This window comes from Hippocampus zosterae, chromosome 2 (assembly GCF_025434085.1).
Source record: "Hippocampus zosterae strain Florida chromosome 2, ASM2543408v3, whole genome shotgun sequence".
Classification (NCBI taxonomy): Eukaryota; Metazoa; Chordata; class Actinopteri; order Syngnathiformes; family Syngnathidae; genus Hippocampus; species Hippocampus zosterae.
In genome coordinates this window covers 32600953-32626135 of record NC_067452.1, presented here as the reverse complement: position 1 = coordinate 32626135, position 25183 = coordinate 32600953, and the positions used below count along the sequence as shown (strand labels likewise).

At 42.2% G+C, this 25183-nt stretch overlaps 1 protein-coding gene across 3 annotated transcripts in view; it reads right to left on the bottom strand.

Moving 5' to 3' along the window:
- Positions 1-25183, bottom strand: part of LOC127596803 (plexin-A1-like) — a 193560-nt gene that overhangs the window by 95091 nt on the left and 73286 nt on the right. For all 3 annotated transcript variants that reach the window (XM_052059677.1, XM_052059679.1, XM_052059678.1), the window contains exon 4: positions 939-1070. In XM_052059677.1, the coding sequence (XP_051915637.1) occupies positions 939-1070 (132 nt within the window). The remainder of the gene's footprint in view (positions 1-938; positions 1071-25183) is intronic.

The window sequence follows — 25183 nt, the reverse complement described above, 5'->3', positions numbered from 1 at the left end:
GTGAGTGAGATTAAAACTACATTAAAATGAGGTGTTGGATTTGTGTTCGTGTCTGTGTCTGTTATTGAGATTTTTAAGGTCATAACAACTCTAAACAGCAGTGGTGAAAATGAGTCCTGAAAAGACGAAGCTGAAGCAGAAAATGTATTTTGGCCTATCTGAAGTGTGCTGATCAATTAGATTCACGCTTTGATACTTCACAATTTCCAAACACCCTTGACAAGAATTATATCAGAGTACAGGATGTAAAATGTTAACAATGCATGTCAATGCGCAATGTTTGTCTTTTAAGAGAGGCGGTCTTTGAAGGCAGTTGAGGCTTTTTGGCTAAGGTTAATGATAAAAATTATACTACAATGACGAGATGTGGGTACGGCATGCTCAAAAGGATCATATTATGTGCGGATTTCTACTCCGTTTCTGACATTTCTTTTTTGTCTTTGCATAATTAGCTTAACTGGTTGCTTCCCAAGATATGTCTATTTTACTGATATCAAACTTAAGGCCCGCGGGCCAGATCTGGCCCGCCACATTATTTTACGTGGCCCGCGAAAGCAAATCAAATGTTTCAACTTTCATGTTGCTTCCTAAAATCGCTACCAAAATTTAAATTTTCATTTGTAATAAATAAGAGTGATACGGTAATAATTTACTTGTTATCAAACCCCTCATTATCATATCTCAAACAGTAGGTGAATAAACCATGATTCTTTACTTTTTTATACGGTTTTAGTCATAACGGCCCCCCAACGGAAACTTACTAAAATCCAGCCCACGACAAAAGTGAGTTTGACACCTCTAGTCTATATCCTCCTTCTATTTGTTGTGGATGCCATTCATTCTTGCTGCGTGTTTGACATTGTTTATGAACAGGTGCATCATTGTATCATATGCGTGCTGATTCTTTCAGAGTGTGTGTGTGTAGGTTCACACTTTACCTGTTGATCGGTGAGGGTGTACAAGTATTGGTAATCTGGGCTGAAGAGCAAATCTTTCAGGATGGGGCTGCCATCACTCACGACGACGTTTTCGTACAGCGAAGCCGGCTGGGAAACGGTGTTGACGAGGATCTAAGACAAGTCAAGGAGAAAAAAAATGATAAGATGTCATTTTTCATTTTAAGATGACAGTCCACTTGTACAACAATAATTGAGCAAAGATTTGCATCTGGTGCGTTTGTTTGAAAAAAAAAAATCCCAACGCGCCAGATGGCATAATTGCCGACATTTCTATGCCTAATTTCACACATGCAGAAATGTGTCACTGCATCACATACTATAACTGCGTATATACAGGTACATCCTTTTATAATTCTAAAATAAACAACAAACACATTAAAATTCAAAAACAGTGATGAAGTTTGAAAGAAAAACATTTCAGCGAGTGTTGGTCTAAATAGTGTTAAAAGTGCGGCTAATGTTTGCCCAAAAATTCCGATCCAAATTCATATTCACAAATATGGCAAACATTGCGACACCAAAATACATTAGCTTAACTCCCGCGTCTAAACTTTCCCCAAAGTCTGACAAAACTTTATAATTTTCCTCCACACTCATAACTTCTAGTTTTTGCCTTTCCTGGTCTCAAATGCGTGTACTTTTTTGAATCTGTCAAGTCACCAACAGAGTTGCCTTAATATTTTTTTTTGGGAATAGAAGGTTAGGCCTGTCAACACAGTGGGTGAGCGTGTTTCAAAGGAGCAGATATCCACTTTGCATAAAAGGCAAGTGCGTTGAAAGATCAGCTTTGTTAAGGTTCTCAGCGGCATATTTTATCAAAAGAATCTCAAGATTTCACTCTACAAAGCAAAATGTCTGGTATTTGCCTCTGAATTTACAACAAAATGGAATCAAACGCTTTGCGTGGGGAGCGGCTCGAACAAGGACGATTACTCACTTCACCTCGGTTCTTAAAAAGAAAAATCAAGTTAAAAGAATGCGAGGAACAATGCTCACAGACGTTAACCTGACTTTCAGACAATTTTAAGAGGGCCACTATGGAAACATCTAGGTTAACCGAAGACTCTAAATTGCTCATTGCAGTGGCGGTGATTTGAAATGTTTTTCAGAAGGAACATCCACAAACATTAAAGTGAGACCACGTATAAAAAAATAATAATAATGAAGTCATACGACGCTTTTGCATTTGAGGTTATATTTCTCACAGTGTAAAATGATGCCCCCCCCCCCACTCCACTCACACACTGAGGTGGAAATTGTTCATCAGCAAAGCAGGAATGAATGCCATTAGCATTTGTGAAGATTAGAGTCCACAATTATGTGGGAATGTGAACGGCGACAGACGAGTTGCCCGATAGCTCGGAGCAGAGGGCAGTTGGAGCAGGATTCAGGTCACTTGGCACGAAAGGGATGCAGAGTGGCACAGGTGAGCGTATACTCTCTCATGTCTTCAAATAGCCTGCAGGTTTCTGCTCACCTCCCGCGACCTGCAAAGTCGAGTTGGGAGGCTCCATTTCCATCAAACGGTATATTGTCGTTAATATTCACTCTAGAATGCTTGCGTTTTTTTTTAGCGTTGTGGGTGAGGTGGTGCACTGCTGACACTGGCCAAGAGAAAGCTTGCACCTGGGATTGGTTGCCTTTCAATCAGATGGCACAGAGAAAAAAAAGAACTACTCACTTTCACAATGACATTCCCACCTATAGAAAATATTGAATCTTCATCGAACCTAACATGCATGTTGATGGGATGTGAGATGAAGCCAGAATACTTGAGAGTAAAATCACAAAAACAATTACATCTGTTTATCTTCATTCCTCTCCTTTTCAGCGCACCCCTCCACCTTGGTAAATGTTCCTCCAACCTGCTCCCCTTCAAGACAGTTCACAATGTCATCTGTAAACATTAACAGCCAATGGATATTCCAGTTTAACCTCATCTGTCAACCTATCCAATCCAAGTGAAAAGAAGAAGGGCCTTAGAGCAGATCCCTGATGGAGTCCCACCTCCTCCACCTTAAACCTCTGTCACACTGACAGAACACTTCACAACTGCTCTTGCACCCCCATACTGTACATGTCCTGAACTGTTTTAAGCTACTTCTATGACACTCCTGACCTCCTCATTCAGTGCCACGGCTCTTCTCTGAGTTCTCATAGGCTGGATTGACAGACACAACTTATTCTGAACCTTCTCTGAACTTGTCCATCAACAGCCTTGAGGTAAATAATGTATCTCTAGTACTCTTCCTAGGCATGAAACAATTTTGTTGTTAACAACTACTCTCCTCTGTCCTGTCCATTCCTCCTTCCCATAATTTCACCACAATAGTTCTCACAAGGGGCGGCCCGGTAGTCCAGTGGTTAGCACGTCGGCTTCACATTACACAGGTACCGGGTTCGATTCCAGCTCCGGCCTCCCTGTGTGGAGTTTGCATGTTCTCTCCGGGCCTGCGTGGGTTTTCCCCGGGTGCTCCGGTTTCTTCCCACATTCCAAAAACATGCGTGGCAGGCTGATTGAACACTCTAAATTGTCCCTAGGTGTGAGTGTAAGCGTGGATGGTTGTTCGTCTCTGGTTGGCTGGAACCCCGCCTACTGCCCGGAGACTGCTGGGATAGGCTCATGCACCCCCCGTGAGGATCAAGCAGTTCGGAACATGAATGAATGAATGAATAGTTCTCACAATCCTGCACGTCATTCTTTTTCTTGAAAATGGGGACCAGCACACGTTTCCTCCATTCCTCTGGCATCTTCTCGCCTTCTATAATTCTATTGGACAACCTGGTGAAAAACTCCCCAGCCACCGCTACTTAAACTATTCTTCCCATCCAGTAAACACATTTCTGTCTCTATCCTTAATCACCCAACCATGGTACAGTACATAAAGTTTGCAATAATGATATGGCAGAGGGAAAAAGTAAACAATGAGAGAACGTGGCAGCTGTCCATCCGTTCAAATGCATGAGACGCACCGCTTACATGTGTGGCGTCGCTGCGCAATGGAATTTTCTTCTTCATGTTTGTGGTAATACATTCAAGCGGCTGCGTGAGAAGTGTCTCCTCACTCACATACGAGTCATGCTGTGTGTCACCAAGAGAGCAGCTTATTTTTTTTCTGCTCGCAGCCAAAGCGAGACTACAAATGATATGTGGATTTTTCGAGCATTCTATTTTGGGGGGGCCATTATCAAAGGCAACCAAATCCAGCCTGACAGGGTTGGCGTGAGCTGTGCAGCAGACTTCTTAATCTGGCAGCAATACCTGCAGGAGTTTGATTCATGCGACTGTGAAAATTTAGCACGAAATATGACGAAAAGTAAACACTACCTTCTGATTGAACTTGAACTGCTGTCAGCAATGTGACTTTGACTATGGTTGCAATTTTGTGAGAAAATGACTTTGTCCATCTATTCTAAGGTGTTTTGGAGCATAGCTCAGCTGACTTGGGGCAAAAGGCGAGGTACAACATACGGGGCACCGGAGGTTTCAAATCCAAATCCAGAAAGTGAAAATCCTGCCGCAGGTTGGCTTTAGCCACAGGTGCTTCCACTCACCCTGAAGGTAAATGAGCTCCCTGGGTGCAGCTGCACCTGTGGCTACAGCCTAACAGTGGCAGGATTTTTACTTTCTCAACCTGGTTTGATACCTCTGAAGGGCACAGAGAGACAAACAACAAGATTAGTGACCATTGGCATTTACAATCTTATTTTAGAGTCTCCAATTAATGACACATGGAGGTGTTTGGAATGCACGGGAAGTAGAAGTAGAACATGCAAACTCCATGCAGGAAAGTCAGCATGGATTTACATTTTGAGGCGAGTCACTACATTAACCAATTTCTTACTCTGGAAGTACTGTTCTCCCTCCCCCCCCCCACCTTATTTTTTTAGCTATCTGCTGTGGAGTGACTTTCAAACACCGGAATTCCCCTCTGGGGATCAATAAAAGGTATCATAATTTGAAAGTAGAAGAAAGAAGTCTAACGCCCAAACTACATCGGCTTTCTACTTCAGTGTACATTCATTTGTGTATTAAAACCTACCATAGCTGTTTGAGAAAACGGTATGAGAAGATCCTTTTATTTTGCTTCTCCAACTAAAGGTAATGATGTGTTTTTAAAAACAGTCTTAACTTTGGAAATGAAATGTTTCCTCATCTGAACTATGCCCAAACTGCTCTGTACCATGAATTCACCTGACAAAACAAAGGACACTGTAACCTACCGAAACTTTGTTTAGTTCACACAATCTTGAGAAATTACAGATAACGTACTGGCATGCACACATAATGAAAGGCATTATACAGAACTAGCAAAACCTCACACAGCTAAAACCTTGTCGACGATGAAGACAAGGAAGCATACGGGACACGTGTTGAAGTGGCATCGCTGTCTCCATGGCGATAAAGTGAAAGAAGGGACGTAAGGATTTAGTAAGTACTAAATGTGAGGTGGGCGGCCCGGTGGTCCAGTGGTTAGCGCGTCAATCTCACAGTGCCTAGGTCGTGGGTTAGATCCCGGCTGCGGCCTCCCTGTGTGGAGTGGGCCTCCATGGGTTTTCTCCGGGTACTCTGGTTTCCTCACACATTCCAAAAAAAATGCATGGCAGGCTGATTGAACACTCCAAATTGTCCCTAGGTGTGAGTGTGAGCGCGGATGGTTGTTCGTCTCTGTGTGCCCTGCGATTGGCTGGCAACCGGTTCAGGGTGTCCCCCGCCTACTGCCCGAAGACAGCTGGGATAGGCTCCAGCTCTCCCCGCGACTTTTGTGAGGATAAAGTGGCTTGGAAAATGGATGGATAAATGTGAGGTGTTCGCAAGCAAAACAGGTAACAGAAACAAATGTTTTTGATTAACGGTGCTTAACTCCATTCTGCTCATCCATGCTCACTTTATTGAGCTCTCCTTTCTGCCTTTCATGTTAATGAAAATAATTCTTAATGTACCTATTTCATATCCAACATTATCAATCGCCTCCCCATTGCCTCTCGTGTCGTGTCACTGACCTCCCCTTCATTTTCAAAATCATTGTTTTCCCTGAGTCATACACTTTCGTCAGGCTTCTGTCTTTGCACTTAACTACGTGGCGGGATGAGAAAAGGGTAGAAAGGGGCAATGGAGGGAAAGTCATGGCTAAGAGGGAAAAGTGAGCGAGGTAATACAGGAGCCACAGTACTTGTTAACCTTGTTAGCAGTTGCAATGTTAAAACTGTCCGGTGAGGAAGAATAATGATGCAGGGTCCAAAATGTTCAAGTAGCTCCTTGATGATGGAGCGAACAGAGGGAGGCATTTGCTTAATGAAATCTGCTCAATATGTGTGTGTGTGTGTGTGTGTGTGTAAGTGTGCGTGTGGTCGTGTGATCTTTATTGAAATTGATTTTTGTCTAATCTAATCTTTTTATTTCTCATGTCTATAGGCATTTGTTAGTATAAACTCAGAACATGCACGCACACGCACATGTCGTGTATCATGGCAATTAAACATTTATATGGTTTCACGGTCATAATGACCCTCTGAGGGAAAATGTAACAACAATGCGGCCTGCGACAAAAATTAGTTGGATGCCCCAGCTCTAAATCGTGTGCATGCGATTGTGGCTGCTTGTTTGCCTGTATGTGAACTGCAATCGAATGCCGACGAGTCACAAGCGTAACCTGCCACTCGTCCAAAGTTAGCTGGGGATGGGCTACAGTCCAACCGTGGCAAGTGTTATTGAATAGGGGGGATGCAGAAAGCTGGGATCAAGAGAATGAAAGAGATTTGTGACCAAATAACAGTGTGTGTATGTGTGTGTGTGTGTGCAGACATGTCACAGGTGTGCAGTGATACTTTGAACACCCTCCAGTCAGGGTTAGACACACACACACACACACACACACACACACACACACACACACGCACTAGCTATACAAGTGAGTTGTAGTGTAATTAATCATTGTTCCTCTGCTGCACCGTTGCTCTCACAACAGGAAGATAGCCTACGGTGACACACACACACAAGCACGCACGCACGCGTATTATACCACTCAAAAGAATGACAGGAAAACAGCTGGTCCATGACAACATGCCATTAATACGTTCTTACCAAAAGTTAATATGTGGCTTTGCTGAAAATAAATCTTTAAGCTTGTGGTCAATAACATTTGGGGTGGGAAAAATGAAAAGAGATAAACTGTAGCTGCAAAAGGTTCTGTAATTAGGCCTCCTGACTGGAAATGAGTGCGCTAGTTTAGCTTCAGTTTGAAAGTGACAGCGTCTTAGTTTTCGATATCAAAGCCCTGTTACGTAGTATTCCAAACACTAATATATATATATATATATATATATATATATATATATATATATATATATATATATATATATATATAATGTTGTGAAAAGTTGTTTAGGATCCCAGAAAAACTTGGGCCATCACTGCTTTAGAATTTTATGGCAGCTACAATTACACTGCCACTGCCACTCGTTCAGTCGCGCGCCTGACTCATCTGCTGCTAAAGTGTGTCAGATAAACTTTGAGGAGCTGAAGTCATCAGCTCCTTCTGTATTCCCTGAACTATGATGCACGGGATGGCAGTTTACAACCAGAGGAGACGAACAGAGTGGATACTCTGTTATATTCAACTCAGGTGCACAGTGATAATCATCTAAAAGTCCCCTGACTGAAGTTGCATTTAGGATGTTGTAGTGACAGGCAACTCTTGTCCTGTCACTCAATGCTGAAAGGAAAAAAAAATTAAACCGGCAAAAACTTGGATGGAAATTTAGAAACTGGGCATAATAGAATGTTTTGATTTGTCTTCTCCTTGTATTTGAATAGGCAAATCTGGGTTATTATGTTTGTAATGGTTAAAAAAAAATGGAAAAGTTGCTTTGATATCCGTGCCATTGAGATGCTGCTAAACGACATCTCCTCATTCATTTCCTCCACTTAATCGTTCCCAGTTTTGCACTACAAAACTTCCTCATTGTACTAGAAGTTAATTTGTTTATCATTTCACAAGATTTATCCGTTTACAACCGAGTAGAGGAGGCCTTGGGGGCTCCGGAAAAGAGACCACAGTTGCACAACATGCCACTTAATCAAGTGCCAAAGCAGGATGCTCACTCACATCTTGACATTGGCAGATTTGCATCGAAATCAAGTGGAACTGTCACAGTAGTCACAAAGCCATTTTTTGAGCCTCCTGTTACTTTCACCTCACAGTGCCACACTGGGATACAAGTAGGGCATACTGAGCGCTGAAACATCGGCTGCATATTCTTCTCTGGGACAGATCCTGCGGTATCGGGGCCACTGTGTGTCTAATGACAGCCACACGCTGCTGCAAAATTTCATTTAATTGTGTGGAACTTTGGCCGGATATCTTCTGGAAAAAATCTATATGAGTATACAGTATATTACAGGGTCCTGATTGCATTTGTCATGAGCGGGGATATCAAAAACATCATTGCATAGCAGTACACTGAAAATGTGTTGGGGTTTTTTTATGTTGAATTGAATCAATTTTACTTTGTCACGTGTCGCGCAAAATAAAAACATCTGCATTCAGGTATACATTTTTAAGTAGACTGCACATCTAGAAAAGCAATTGTCATTTCAGCCGAAAAAAAATGTCCTTGTGTTCACAAGGTTGAGGTTTTAAACACAGATGCACACATAGGCGTCTATATGTTAGACCAGCGGTCCCCAACCTTTTTTGCCCCATGGACCGGTTTAATGTCGGACAATATTCTTAGGGACCGATCTGAATCCGGTGTGACAGATAAATACAACAAAATAATATGATATGACTTGCATGAAAAGTGTGGTATTTTAGAAACATAATAATAAACATGAATCATGACATGAGGAACGTCCTATCTGGCCGCAACACTCTCTGGTCCCTATGCGAACGTTTAAATCTGCCTTCAAAATAAGATACACGGCAAATACAAAGTGCATGAAAAATACGACTCACCATCGCCGTATAATATGCAGACTGGGCTTGGGAATCTTGAGAATCTCGCATTGAGATAAATGTGTATCTTAAGTAGGACTCCTTATACTGTCTTATTAAATGTCACCTTCTTTTTCTTCAAAGTCATATTCTCGTCTTCTGTCTCCTAGCTTTCCCCTTTCCAAAGAAACTTTCCAAAGATTCTGTTTGTTTTGTACTCCTTTTGCTAGCTCCTTGGTTTCATTTTAGCGGTAACCTATCACGTGACCGAGAAGTGCGCCTTCACCTGCGTCAAGAGTGACATACAGTAGACGGATGGAACAGAGAATCTGGTAATTTTTCAAAATAAAACACCTTTCAGATTCCGAAATGAATAAAACGGAAGTAATGTAAGTTATTCATTCTTTCTGTGCGCCCCGGTATCAAATGTCACACGGGCCGGTACCAGTCCACGGCCAGAGGTTTGGGGACCAGTGCGTTAGATGGTGTCGGCTATATCAAGAGCACTAAAAGGGATGCACTCAACAATGAAAATGTCCTACAGTGTCACGTGTCAGGCAGAAAAGTTCAAAGATAACGCAAAGTGAACGACATGATGCACACTTGCACCAAAATACACCCAAAAGCCCGAAGCTATTGTTTTCAAAGTGTCGCCATAATGCTGTTATCCTGACAGAGGTGGGATGAGAAGAAAATGGTCATCTCTCTGACGGTTTTTGTGAAATCTACTTCCGTTCTCTCTTGCTGCACGCTTCTCTCCACCTCGACTTGTCACTTGCTCTTTTACATCCTTTGATGCACCACCTTTGCTGACACACATGAGCAGCCAAGCAGAACACACTAGCGCAGTGTAGCAGCTTGTGCACTCCCTATGTGTGTGTGTGTGTGTGCGCGCGTGTGTGTGTGTGTGTTTCCGTCTTTGCCCTGCAGTGAGTAGTGGAAGTACAACTAAACGAGTTCAATTTGTCAAGAGCAGAAAGGTGCGGCCCTCCAGGGCTAGCGGACAGCTGTCGACAAGGCGACAAGAGAAGGTATAAAAGGAAAAGAAAAAAAATCACACACACACACACACACACACACACTCCGCCAATACTGTCCCATTAGATGCAGTTGATGACAGCAACTATGAGAATGGAATGATGCTTCTTCAGTGTGTGTGAGTGTTGATAAAATGCAGTCATGACCGCAGTGTTGACTCAGCAATTAATGTGCGTGTCAGTAAACAAGGGCCCCGCTCCAGAGGACGACGAGCCATTAATAAAGATGCTCCGCTTCAAAATGATCACTACCTGACCCAAACGACCCAAAGATCAAGAAAACAATGTCGTGATGCGGCCGACGGTTTGAACATTCACTGAGTGAATGATGAATGTCTCTGCCTTTCACTTTTGGGCAAATTGCCACTGTTATTTATTCTTGGCTGCACAGGACAGGGCAAGAGACAGATGAGGGGACACATTTTGGACAGCCTCGCGTCAAAGGCCAGAAGATGAAGGCAGCAATGCGCACACACACACCCACAACGATAGTTGTATGTGATTGGCTGGCAACCAGTTCGGAGTGTCCGCCCGCCTATTGCCCAAAGATGGCTGGCATAGGCTCCAGCATGAGCAGTTCATTTGTACAGGTGCTTACTTTATCGAATCCCTGCAAAAGCACGCATTCAGAGACAAACTCCAGACTCACCATCACACCAAAGCACAATTTAGAGAGATCCGTTAAGCTCTATGTCATTTTTGGGAATGTGATAGGAAACCCGCATACCCGGAGAAAACCCACGCAGGCATGGGGAAAACAGCTTACAGGGAGGCCAGGGCCCAGAATCGATCCCATGACCTCTGCAGTGTGAGGCGGACGTGCTAACCAGTCTTCCACCATGCTGCCCCACAGACACAATGAACTGTAAATATGTTTTAGATGCAGACACACACGTGCAAATGTCAGTTCTTATGCCTCTTTCGAGTACTGTGAGACGTCTTTGCGGTCACACTTACTGCACAGCAATGACACCACCAAGGGAGTTTGTTATTGTCTTCCACCGTATGGCTGTTTAAATGGCAATTTGAAGCTCGGCTGACTCTATAATTAGCTGTGAGCTCCCACAGCATAGGAGTATTAAAAAAAAAAAGTCTTATCATATCCCCCTTGTAATTACATATCCGCAGTAGGATGGCAGACGGCACAGACAAACTGTAGGACGGGTGTAAATGCCTGAGCATCTACATGTACAGCTGTAGTTATTCACCACCTGTGACTCCTCAGACAAATGTCGAAGATAAATGACAGCACAGCGGAAAAGAAAGTCAATCGCAGGGCACACACAGACGAATAACCACCCGCGCTGAAACTCAAACCTACTTGACCTCCCCTCTAACAATACTACCTAAGGACAATTTAGAGTGTTCCATTAACCTGCCGTGTATATTTTTGGAATGTGGGGAGGGGGGGGGGGGGGGGGCGGAGTACCCAGAGAAAACCCACGCAGGCACGGGGCGAACATGCAAACTCCACACACAGAGGCCGGAGCCGGAATCGAGCCCTGTACCTCTGCACTGTGAGGTCAACGCGCTAGCTACTGGACCACCTGGCTGCCATTGTTGTAAAATTTGGAAGGGAATTGATTAGAAAAAATGCAGTGGGATATATTCTCTGAATGCTTTTTTTCTCTGAATGCTTAAGCCTCCAGTGATTCTTGCAACACACTTCCTAAAGCTATTATTATCTATCATAAAACCACAAATAGAGCTTCCAAAAGCAAAAGCGCAATCACTGTTTTGTATTAAAATTGTCATTCTCGTCCCACATAACTTTACTGTTGAACACTCAATTTCCAAAATGATCAACACACACATCTTGCAAAGAGGGTGTTAAAGAAGACTGATGCTGGGAAGTGGAAAGTGATTAGCTGTGAAAGAGAAACGTTTGTGAGGACAAAAGGAATGTGTGGAGAGAAAGTCCAAGGAAAGGCTAGAGAAAGGACTTTTGTGGCCTCTGGCGGAATATGCTTTGACAAAACGGTTGCTGCCAACACACACAGGAATTAAACTTTAAACACACCGAGGGAGTCCGTTGTCCCCCCCCCCCACCAAAAAAAAAACAAAGGCGGCTGGCAATGAGACACTTTACTACACAATAGAGTGTTACATTGTGAGAACTGTGTACACACTGGACTGTACGTTAAAATCATCTCCATTAAAGCACCACTTCATGTGTGAAGACAGTCCTCCTGAAATTTCTTGAGGTTTCATGAAATTTGAAATGTGTACTTAAAATAGCAAATTAAATGGTAAATGCTTTCAAAATACCATTGTTTCATTTCTCCCTTGACCCAAACTGCTTCCGTGTGTTCTGTGTCTGTGTGTGTGTTCTTTCTCCCTTGTCTCCCCCTGACTAAAAGTCTGTTTTCCAAAAAGGCTCCCTCTGGGCAGCCATAACCTGGAATGTGTGTTTATTAAGCACCATCATAGTAAGACATTGTTGGGTGGGAAAGTGTGGGATAGACTTATTTTTCCGTCAATGTATTTAAAAAAAACAGAAACAACCCCCCCACCCACACCCAAAAAATTAAGCCTTAATTGATCAACAAAGCCCTTGGTTTAAGGACTCTATTGCAGAAGCCTTTGTAGAATGAAATGATACTTGGATAAAAATGAAAAGAAACAATCATGATAAATGTGAAAAGAACAAAAAGTGAGCATTATCCAAATCCAATAAATCAAAATGTTAGTGATCCTAAAAAAATAAATTAAAAAAATTGGAAGGCAATGACATCCCCCTCAGATGATGTGACGCCTCCTTCTCCACCTGAATTTATCAAAAGAAGCCACAGGGAAGTAAGTAAACAAAAAAATAGGAGATATTTTCAACCAGCACTTCATTAATGCCAGAATAGGAATTCAGTCAACACTTCCAGCCAACCCCACTGATAGTGGAACCGCCTTCAGTGATATGTAGACAGAAAATATTGGAGGGTGGGGGGGGGGGGGACAAACCTATACGATGGTCTCCCTCTTATCCATGTAGTGATTTTTATTGTTAAAGCACTGATGGGTAAGTGTCCTCTTTCCATTTCAGGTCTGCTTTCTTTGCCATAACAATGTTCACAGGACAAGTTTCCTGAATCATCAGAAAAAAATATATACCGGTATATAATGTATATATTAATCATACCATTGACAAGAATAGAACTTGGTAAAGCAGCTTTTTTGATTATAGGCTCCAATTGTTTGGAATGAACTTGCACGCCACATAAAATCTGGAATCACTCTTTACATCTTCGCACTAAACAAATACTTCAAAAGAAGTTGTGACGGGATGATGCAACTTTTTATTTCATTTTTTCTGTTATGTATTTTACTTACCTGTACATATGTCTATAGTGCTACTGCGTGGAGTGTGTCAAATGTTGTGTAGTTGTTTGTGTGTACTTTGTTTTGTCTCATGTATGTTGTACTATTATCTGCTGCCTGTCTTGGCCTGGGCTCCCTGTAAGAAGAGTTATTGTCACTCAATGCAACATTTCCTGGTTAAATAAAGGTTAAATGAAATAACATTTAAAAAATGTGGAACAACATATTGTAATAATCTCCCACCCCCCCAAAAAAATGTCATACAAGAAGTCATATTTGGAAGAAAAGTATTATTCTGCCACACCACAGTGCAATGAAGGCTGGTCTCTTAGCTTCCACAAAAATATCACCCACTGACTTCCCACCTACATGTTAGAATGTTTCCACTTGAGCTATGGCGAATACACTAACAACCCAGAATACTTTCCAACTCTGCTGTAAAGTTTTATAGTCCCAGAGACTCGAGCCACAACAATGTTTTCCATAGCGTTAACCCTACAGTCGAAGCGCCCACTTCTTCCTTTATTTATTTGATTTTACAAATGCACAGGAGGGTGAGCAACCTTTAACAACCTAAAAATCTTTATGAAACAAATTCATGGAGAAGCTGAGGCAAGCTATTAGAGGACACATTTGTTTAGGGGGCAACATAAAATCTCTTTCTGTGGAAATTGATTCCTGTTTATACTGCGGCCATCTGCAACAGTTTATTTTCTTCTTTTGTTTTTGTATTCACTGCAACATCGTTGTAGATAATGGCTAACTCTAAACCACAGGAATGGAGTTCAAGGTGGACCGTGATTGCAGTACTGTAATATTCTTGAGAAGATAACAAGATAAGAAAACCTTTATTTCCCTCACAATGGAGAAATTCCCGATTTGCAGCAGCAAAATTATCAAAGGGAGAAAGTAGAAGACAAAAATAATATAGATAAATACAAATATAACATACAAACTATAAATATAAGCATATTTGAAGTCAAGATGGCGCCCGAGTAGGCAGCCGTCAGCAAGTGCTCTCATGAGCCTTGCTTTTTTTTTGTTGTTCTTTTGTTTCTTTTGTCACTTTGTGTTTGTTGTTACGTCGTGTGGACTTGATGTGGACCTTTTCAGCATTTTTTGGCCACGACATTCATCAAGGAGGAGACTCTGTGCTTGGTGGTTGCGCCTTCTCGGCAGCATGGGTATACCAGCACTGTTTTTGACTGGAGGAATGTCGGCGCCATTTGACTGTCGTTGCTGGACAGTCCCGGGGTGCTTGTGTCTTGCGCCTGTAATGGGCAGCATTTTTCACAGCCCCGCTTTGTTCAGCGGAGAGATCGGTGCTGTTGAATGGTCTGCGGCTGGATGGATGGAGGACTTGAGGAGCCGACGATGAGAAGAAAGGAGCGTTGGCGCGGAGTGCCGATGTGGATTTGGAGCTGGGAGTCGCGGCTTGGAGTTTGAAGCGGATTATGTGGGACCTGAGAAGTGAACTAATCTCTTTTCGTCAATGGTCGCTACAGCTTCGTGTTTGCTTTCAAAACTTTGCTTGTAGCAGACGCGTGCACATTTTCAGCATGATGTCTCTGATCCACTGGTGAAAGGACACTTTGATCCTCTCCTCTTTCATCTATAACTGCTTCAGACAACAAAGTGTATGCAGAAAAGTGGTGAAGATTGCACGACTGTCTCTGTCCTATGTGTTGTCTTGTGTTATTTTTGTTATTTTGACTTCAAAATGGCGCCGCGAGAGTGGCTGCCTTTCCAGCAGCTCCTATTTTTTTGTTGTTCTACTTCTTCCTTTCATAACTTTGCTGCTGTGAATCTGGAATTTCTCCATTGCGAGACTAATAAAGGTTTTCTTAATCTTAATATTAAAACCCTGGAGAACCCACTAGGTCAAATTTGGCCCTAATCCTAAATTAGGATTAACGCATTGAATATTTGAAAAAAAAAACATATGTTGGTGTTCGGTGAACATATAGCAGTCATTTAATGTAGAATTTGTCATTTTCCAAAGAAGAAAAGGGTTCTTGGGTTCTCCAGGGTGAAAATGGTTGAGTGGGGGTGAGTCCACATTACACTGCATATATTTTCGCTCATACATGTAACAATTTTAACATAGTGTTCACTATTACTGTTCACACTCTGGCCAAATTTGGAATAACGCTGAATCTTTATTTGTCTCAAGGCTAAATTTTGAAAATGACAGTCATGCAAGTGTTTAGCGTCGACCAGCAAGTGGTTGATTCTGCTTAACGATTGCGATTCATGCTAACTTGGATAGCTTCTTTTTCTATTTCTAGTCGGTGTTGATTTTCTCTATCAAAGGAAAATTACATATTTTTGTCTGCTAATCACTCATACCAATATTTTGTAACACAGCAGAAACAATATTGTATTGTAAATGAAATCATTAGCAGAGAACAGTTGTGCAGGCTATCGTCCCGATTTACAAAGATCGCAGAAAATGGGCGCTAAATCGCACACCCACTCTAACAGATTGCGTGCCTTGTTTGTGCACGTGCCGCGCATTATCTACAAAGATTGTGATCCTTTGCAACTCTCCCAAGTAGTGGGCGAAGGTTTGCGGGTGTTTGGGAAAGTAGCGGATGTGGATTTTTCCCCAAACTAAATATTCGAGGTGCATGCGAAATTTTGTTTCTCAGTGGGACATTTATAATAGCTTGCCTGAAAGCCAAGATTTGTTTGATTTTCATTTTTGGATTTTTGATGTTTGACTCTTCAACCACGGAGCATTTGAATTTAATTGCTCATCCTGCACTTAAAATTTGGGCCTGCACATGTGGAAAACTGCTCTGGGTGAAGTCGGACTCAGTTGTCACAGCCTGCTGACATAGCGCAGACCTAAAGAAATGCAGACTTGAAAAGAGTTTTGTCGTTGGCAATATGACACGACTCCTTCTTGTGACTGGCTCCGAGTCAGCCCTTCACGCTTTTCAAAGCTCCAATTGTACTGCTGAATATCCAATATATTACCATAATTTATGTCTGTGGCGTTTTTAAAAACATGTTTGCACGAGCAGAACAGATCAAGTCTACCTAAGGACTCTCTCTCATACTGCCGGCATTCAGCTGGTTTGAATGGTAATTTCAGACATGCCATTTCAAGATGTAAAATAAGCCATCACAATTCACCGCAGGTTAGGTAAATCTCATTTCATGTCTGATTTTTATAGCATTGGTATTCTATTAGGATCAATCTATCATTTACTCTTCCTAGACACGATAAATCAAAGTAGGCCATATTTTTTTTTAGGCAGACACATTCCTGGGCGCGGCCTGTTATTGGATGATCTTCCACATCTGTTTGCATCTTTTTTGTCTCTGAATAAAATTGATCAAGGTGGCGGTGACACAAATTGAATTTCCCATCATGCGCTCATGAAACGTGAGATTAATTTGTAATGGAGGCAAACGGCTGAATTCAAGAGCCATTCCGAATGAGGGAGTGAATATTTGCTCTGTACAGGAGATACAGTAGACTGTTCCCGCACTCTGTTGTGAGTTGTGCACAAATGCCAGATGCGGCGCGGTTGTCTGAAATGAACACACACCATTGCTCATTTTTGACAGCTTTTTATTGGTCGCTGCCTCTTCCATGTGCAGCTCTGCAGAATGTTCACGGTCACTCGCTTTCAGTGCAGTTAAATGTGTTCTGAGCACACTGTTAATAGGCTTCGAAAACAATAAAAGCACCATAAACGCCATTATAGCGAAACATTTTTAGCTTCAGCATGATGTTTTGAAAGAACTAAACATTACGGCTCCTAAAATGCTTCACTGGAACATCTAAACAGTGTCCCGGATTACTGTACCACTATTACTGTATATAACCGGCAGAGATGCCAACAATGGGTCTGACTGGGTGATAGAATAGAGAATACTATAAAAAGAAAAAATATTCCCTGCAACATTTCTTGTCAAATATTCCAACTCCTGTGAAATCCAGTGAATGTCACACTGGTGTGTCTTCCAAACCCCCCCCCCCCCCTCGCTCCTTTACACGTGTTATCCAATGTTAAATGTTTAGGGAAGGCTCCGAAACATATACAATTTCAAAGACACGCTGTACTTAGAGACGGAAAGCTGCAGCGTTGAATGTGCCAGATTGTAAATAAGTAGAAAAGGATTTTTTTTTTTTTTGTGGGTGGAATACCAAGTCGTTGAGAGGATGAAGCGAACAGGAAACAAAATCTGGGATCACCCATTTGTTAATGCAGTACAAGTGAGAAGTTTGACCCCAAAACTACAATTTATCTAGAAACTATACAAATTACATTATAACTGGACGGTTTCCCAGAAAATAAGCCTGCTGTATACGTGAGCATCCAAGCTTTAGTATGTTTGTGAAAAATGCCCAATGTTCTTTCAACGTGTGCTCACATTCGATTGGGTTCCCAAGTTGTCAAGCTGCAATGAATGAATACAAAAATGAATTGTATTTGTGTAGCACTATTCTACCTTCAACATACTCACACACAAAATGGTGTGTTGAATTTAGTCCTCAATGTGTTTCTTCAGGTGGTTGCATGAAATAAAAATCATCTAGATCCAGAAATATACTGGTGGTTGACTGGTTAGCACGGCCGCCTCACAGTGCAGAGGTGCACCAGCTCCGGCCTTGCTGTGTGGAGTTTGCATGTTCTCCCCCGTGCCTGTGTGGGTTTTCTCCGGGTACTCCGGTTTCCCCCCACGTTCCAAAAACATTCGTGGTAGGTTCATGGAACACTCTAAATTGTCCCTAGGTGGGTGTATGAGCATTAATGCTTGTTCGTCAATGTGTGCCCTGCGATTGGCTAGCAACCAGTTTGGGTGTACGCCGCCTACTGCCCAACGACAGCTGGGATAGGCGCCAGCACGACCCTTGTGAGGATAAGTGTATCAGAAAATGGATAGATGGATGGATTCAGACACATTTTTTAAATGGACGATACACAACTTTAAACCACTTTAAGACTTAGGCATGAACAGTCTCAGCAAATATGTAAAACTATCCAAAGCTGATTTTGATCCCATTGTTTATTTCCTGAGTTTTGTTTCATAAGACCCCTTATGCAAGTTTCTCGGAAAACAAATAGGCTTGTTAAACTCTGCATATGTGCACACATCACGGCAAACACTACAAAAACATGTCAGTTTTAATTTGTGCAGTAAGCTTAGAAGGAATGTGGATGCGTGTTGCTGTGAGCGGGCCCCATAGAATGTGCTGTGCCAGGCACCAGCAGACACCAATCCTGCTCTCAGGACTTTACTGTAATCTCTCCATCACCCCCCCCCCCCCACCCCAACCCCTCACTTTTACTGAACCTTTTCTCCACTTTTTACCGTGACAAAAAGTATAAACAAGAAGGCGAGTGTGCGTCTTTTTTCTTTTCCCCTCATCTTACTCTCATGACACCAGAAGTCAAGCAGACCAATGTGGAGACAGGGGGAAGTGGGCAGGAGCCAGAACAAGGATGAGATGGAAAGGACCCAGTGGAAACCATGATGTCATGATTTGTGAGGTGTGACCATCCAGCACTTTCACTGGCACCGTGCAGACGCCAGTGGTAAGAGCGCAAACACGTTAAAAAAATAAAACAAAAGATCTTTCTGCGCGTTAAATAATCACAGCTGCTGCAGGAAAAAAAATTGTTTGTTGTCACTCGTTACCTCCACTATGAGTGTGTGTCCTGTAAATCTGAAAATTCAAATGGAATTTGGAAAAAGATAAAAAGTTGAGAAACCGTGACTTTTGCACAAAAACACATCATCATCATTCGACAAATCTCATCTGACATCTCAAGTATGTTTCGCTTTTTGTTGATGCATTCTGTATGAGTGTATTTATTTATTGTATTTTTTTTTCTACGGTGGACATATGCCCCACCACCAAAAAGGTTACGACAGTGAAGAAATTTTTGACTACACCCATGCAACCAAAAATTTCTTGCAATGTACTCTATCAATGCCCCCGCAATTGGCTAGCAACCAGTTCAGGGTGTATCTGGCTTACCTCGGTCACAAATTCTCCAAGGGTGAGTAGTTTTGCTTTCGTTGTATGTTGTATTATTTTACAACGGTTAGCTAGAAGAACGAAGACGTTCTTTCAATATTTGAACAAATTGTAGTCCATGTTGGATTGTGGAGTACATTGGAGTTATAAACTGTGCACAAACCAGAGGGCAACATCATCTTTCAATCAACAACTTTATAACTGGTTTAGGATTGCTGAATGTTAAACTGGGAGCTCATAGAGTGACTCATAAAATATATATTATATATATATATATATATATATATAAATTTTTATTTCTTGTATTATCTTCCCTTACATTTTTACCTTAACAGTACTTGAGCGATGTTTGCATCCATGCAAATCTGCAGGATCATCCTTAAACATGGCTGTACAACTGCACTCGTATATCATACTGAGTGTTGCGTCTAATATTCGCTCCACTCATGTCGGTAAATATTAGAAACAACTCAGGGCAATGAGAGAGTATACATCTCTAACTAATGTATTTAGGGGAATGCAGTTTGGCGCGCTTTATATGCAGAGAATAAAGATAATAACATTTGGAGATGCCACCTTTAATTTTTTTCCTCCTCAGATTTACTTGAGGCACATATTTGCCAATGAAGCAAGCAGACAACATCTTGTGTACTGAGAGATGAAGGGAGGCCGTCTGTATGTTTGCCTTGGTAAAACGCCGCAGTCGAAAACTAGCATGGCCAACACTGCTGGCACTCCCCGCAGCAGGAGCCCGCTCATTAATACCAAATACCTGGAAGTAGCTGAAACTTCCTGCTAACAGACACGCGCTCAAGGCTCCGCCCAACATTGAAGCCTGCTCGTATCACACTTCCTTCATTGGATTCAATCAGTTGTACTGAAAGACAGATGAGATCATTGCTTTGACCTCCAACTCACAAAAACCCACACATCCACTTATTAAAGACAAAGGGCCTATTTGAGGAAATGACATCATCAGCAGAGGCAGGGTCACAGGGGTCAATGCTGCCTGTGAGCTGTCTCATCACCGCAAAGATTACACTCCAGCCAGTGGTTATTATCAATCCTTATGAGGAATTGTGAGCAGGGAAAATGACTTGAGGTGCTCCCACCGCCCCACCCTCTTCTCTCCCATCACTTGCCCTTAACTGCTCTGGATTGATAGCACAGCTTATTACCGATAGATAGATGGATGGAGAAGATTATGGAACGCTCCATTAGCTTCACTTTATATCGGTGGGCGAGATCAGCAACGGAGTCGGTTAAATGGGGGGAAAAAGGTGTCTGGAATAAACCGGGACTCATAGCTGATCACAGAACAAGACTGCAAGGACTTTGACTAGAGACGTTGCAGAGGAAACTACAGTTCAGAGCAGTGGTTCTTAACCTTCTTCGAGGTACTGAATCCAACCAGGTAATATGCACATTCACCAAAGCCTTCATTATTGACAAATAAATAAAAAATATTTTTTCAAAATTCAAGATATAAAAAAAAAACATTTATTCAAAACAGAAAGATTTCAAGAGATAAGTATACTTTTTCAAAATGTTTAATTGTACGACGTAATATCACGACAGTCACACGATGACTACTCAGCGAACTAAATTTCCCACAGCACCGATTGGACGAGGAATGTAACGTGATCATCTGCAGCCAGCGATGCCCAAGCGGGTGTATCATAACTAATTGATATGTTGAGTCGGGCGTGTCTTAACCTCCATGGCAGACTCTCCGTCGAACCCCTGAGACTAATTCACCGAAACCCCTGGGGTTCGATCGAACCCAGGTTAAGAACCACTGGTTCAGAGGCATCATTTCACTAGGTAATCAAGTTAACGGTCAACTACATAAATAAAGAAAGAAAGAAAAAGAATACATGTTTTTTTCATGACTTAAAGCAGACATGGGCAACTGGACACCCACGGGCCATATGTGGCCCCAGACATAATTTGCTGACTTCTAAACACACCTGATTAAAAGCCATAACAGTTAAATTTAGCCATGAAAACAAAGATTTACATTTGCTGCTCTGGATTAATAGCTGTGGGTTTTCCACTTTATTATCTATACTATACAACAGTAGATGCCCTCCCCCCCCCCCCCCCGCCCCCACCTACCAAACAATGCCAAACGCAGCTATAGTTTTATGGAAAATAAGTAAGTGTATATATTTTCACAAATGCATTTAGGAGAGAGGAGCGTCGGCGCGGAGTGCGGATGCATATTTTGGAACTGAGAGTCGTCGCTTGGAATCGAAGCGGATTTACATGGGAGAGGAGAGAACTGCTACAAACAACAAAGTTTATGAGGGAAAAGTTAAGATTGCACAACTGTCTGTGTTTTTATGTTTTGTGTTGTGTTTATTATTTAATTTTTTCCATCCATCCATCCATTTTCCGATCCGCTTTATCCTCACAAGGGTCGTGGGGGGGCTGGAGCCTATCCCGGGCGTCTTCTGTCACGTTGCAAAGTGGTAGTGGACCCCAAAAAGCAGGCAGGAGGGAGGAGCGGGGTGTATTTGAAGAATTGTATTTAAAACAAAGAAAACTAAATCCATGACTAAATCTAAAACACAACAATGAACTAAACATGACAGAAAACAAGAGCAAACAGCAACACACATGACAGTAGCGAGAAGCAACAATAACCCGACACCGAGTGTTCGGGCAGGAGTCCTTTTATACAACTAATTACCAAATGACCAACAGGTGTGCAGCTGCCGGGGGAGCCCTACAGTGCCACCTGTTGGTCCCTAAACCGAATCATGACATCTTTGGGCAGTTTTGTAAAGCGGTTTGTTATAGCTGCAGCTGTTGTGAAAGGGCTATTTAAATCAGTATGTATTGTATTGTACTGTATATTGTATTGTATTTTGTCCACATCTAAAATAGCATTTTTGTCATCCATATGGTTCAGAAGAGTGCGGTCCTCTGTGGCGCCCGAGTAGCACTGAAGACATATTGTGCCGCCTAAAGCATTTACAGTAAATTGCCCATCCCTAACTGAAAGGGAAAACATGTTTTGGTAGAGTTTGTTGATGGTACAAATTCACAATGCACATTTCACATGGTTAGATGGGCAAACACCTCTGACCTTGAATTTAAAATGAGCATAAGGTCCAAAAATCCAAGTAAAACCTAAAGAAGAAAAAAATATGGCTCTGTTTCTGTTTCAAGCAAATCATTATTATTTGGCCTTTTTTTTGTTTTTAGTATGGAACGTATGTCTAACCAATAACAGACAAGAGCTGTGAAAGGACTAAAAAAGAGCTGACCCCCCCCCCAAAAAAATAATTAAATTTATATTGAACTGTTGGGTAAAATTGGGTACATGTAAAACATAGCTTGCACATAAAGCAAATGCCAATTAACTATGATAAATATTAGGAAGCCTCTTGAGCCCCGGGCCAAATTTCTAGTTATCCAAGTCCTGTTTTTCTTCATTTGTGTTTCTGACATTATCCGTGAAGCACCCGTGGGAACCGTAATATCATAGGTTTTTAATTATGAACAAAGGCATGTATTACTGGATTCACTTGTTTTTTTAATAATTTTAACAACCCAATCATGCTTTTGTAATTTTGTCAATTATATCTCGACAAAAGTGATCGATTTGAAAATGTTATCATAACACGAACAGAAGAATTGCATTTATCACAGACTATAAAATCCTCATTTATTAAACTGACGAGGCCCCACTGTGTGATATCAATTTACCGCACGGGGTTTCAATTACTGCTCGACTATTCCCCAGAGTGACTCCCACCGACGGCACGCCATGCACAAACACAAAAATATATTATCTGTGCACTGAGATGATCTACATGACGGCGTCTGAAAAACGGGAGTATAGTTAACCCCGCGGATCCGCCGGGAAGGGTGAGTCACCTTCTTCAAGTTAATGTCACCTCATCTCAGGGCTAATGGAACCTTAAGGCAGCGGTTTATGCGGGATTGGATATTTAACTCATTCACTCCCAAAGACGTTTTTAAACGTCTTTTCAGACTTGGTCCAGATCCGGTGTGGTACTGAATGAGTTAATCTGAAGGCTAAAGATCCCTCTTTATCAATAGACCTAAGTGAATACCCCCATAAATACTCGATATGATTGGTTCTGCTTGCAAAGACGCACGTATGACTTTACATAAATTAGATCCAACCATCCAATCGGATTGTGGAGTATCCTCATGTGAGGCGCTTTTAGCCAGCGGTGACTTGCAATCCAATGGATAACTGCCACATTTCAAGGGCTAACCAAAGCTGTTAATGTAAAGTTGCACTCCTACGTAGCTTGAGGTCTCTCTCAACCACCAACACACACACACACACACCTGTCTCTCTTCCAGTGTTCTCATCTGCTTCATTCCCATGCCGCTTCTCCCTGCCACCGTCTCATCCATCAGTCTGCTTTTAATCTCTCCCTCTTTTCCTTGTGTTCTCTCCCAGTCAGTGTTCACTTTTATCCCTCCCTCCAGCTGGCCAAGGCTGAGTGACAGCACAGTTAAATTCTTATTGGCTTCTGCAAAAGAGGCAAAGCAGGCACCGCCACTGTAAAGTAGTTTCTGTTGGTGATTGTGCCGCAGAAGTTTGCGGAGGGGAACCCATAACCTCAATTTGAACCCTTTCTCGAAGGGTTGAAGAATGTGTGACCGTGACACCTGGCCGTCAAGACTGCATACACAAATGTGATAACGGCATTCCTCGTCACTAGACCTGCTCCTAATGGAGCGGGGCACATGTTCCACTCAAGTGACCCGTTGTCTTGCTCTTCTACAAAGTCGATCACAATTAAGTCACATGCTTCTTACCAACTGGGCCCGCCACGGTATGCTCATTAGTGAGCATTACAGCCATTGTTACAAAACTGTTAGGGGAATACTGGGATTTGAAATGGGAATTGGGGGTGGAAACACTTGACAGAAAAAAAGATGAACGACGCCGTCGTCATTTAGAATCAGCTCGCAATGTGATGTTGGGCAGTTCTATGAGACTGCCAACTAAAATCACATCCACATTTTGTTCAATTGATATCTGTGACAATCCTAATTCAAATGGAGGCTTTGAATGTGTCATAAAAGGATCGAGTTTGATGGTTATGATGCAATGAAAATAAGGAATTAAGGAAGATGACTCACTGATAGCATAGTGGTTCACTAATCTGAATTTAGTGCAGGCAGTGTGGGTTGAGTTCCCACTCAGTGACGGTATCTAAGTATGAATGGTTGTCGGTCACTCTTTATGTGCCCTGGGTTTGCCTGCCAATCAGTTCAAGTGGTCGTCTGGCTTTTGGGCTTGGCTCCCGCTCGCACAGACCCCTTGAATAAAATTAAGGACAGAAAATCGCATTGGATAGTTGAAAGCAAAATGCAGCTTTCAACGTTCAATCCGCATTTAGTTTGCTTTAGGTTCCTGTAATTAAGTGTATTCAATGTATGAAGCTAATAATACTGGCGTGACACGAAGACCGTTCTGACAAGAATAACAAAAACAAGTCTGTTGTTGAAGCTTACACCATTAACTTGCTAAATATGATTTGTTTTGGTGGAACAATGTTCCTGCACACCAGACATTTACACGCGGTTGTGTGAGTCTGCTTGTGTGCGTGTGTGTGTGTGTGTGTGTGTGTGTGTTTGTGTGTGGGTGTGTGTGCGCGCCTTCGAAAGCAGCAGGACACCACCCCGCTCTGTCGCAAATTACCTCATTAAATTCCACTGCATTAAAGCCACTTTTATGAATTTCGCATAGTCCCCGGCCCATTGTTCCCCTGCAAATGAGATTAAAGCAACATTTGCCTTTCTCCCTGCTTTCAATTATAGTTCTGGAAGGACAGCTCGGGCATGGCGACTTAATGAGATGAGAGGAAGAGGAAGAGGAGGGAAACCTCAATCTAAGAAGACCACAGGAGGCTATCTTTGTAGTTTTTCTAGCTGGACAAG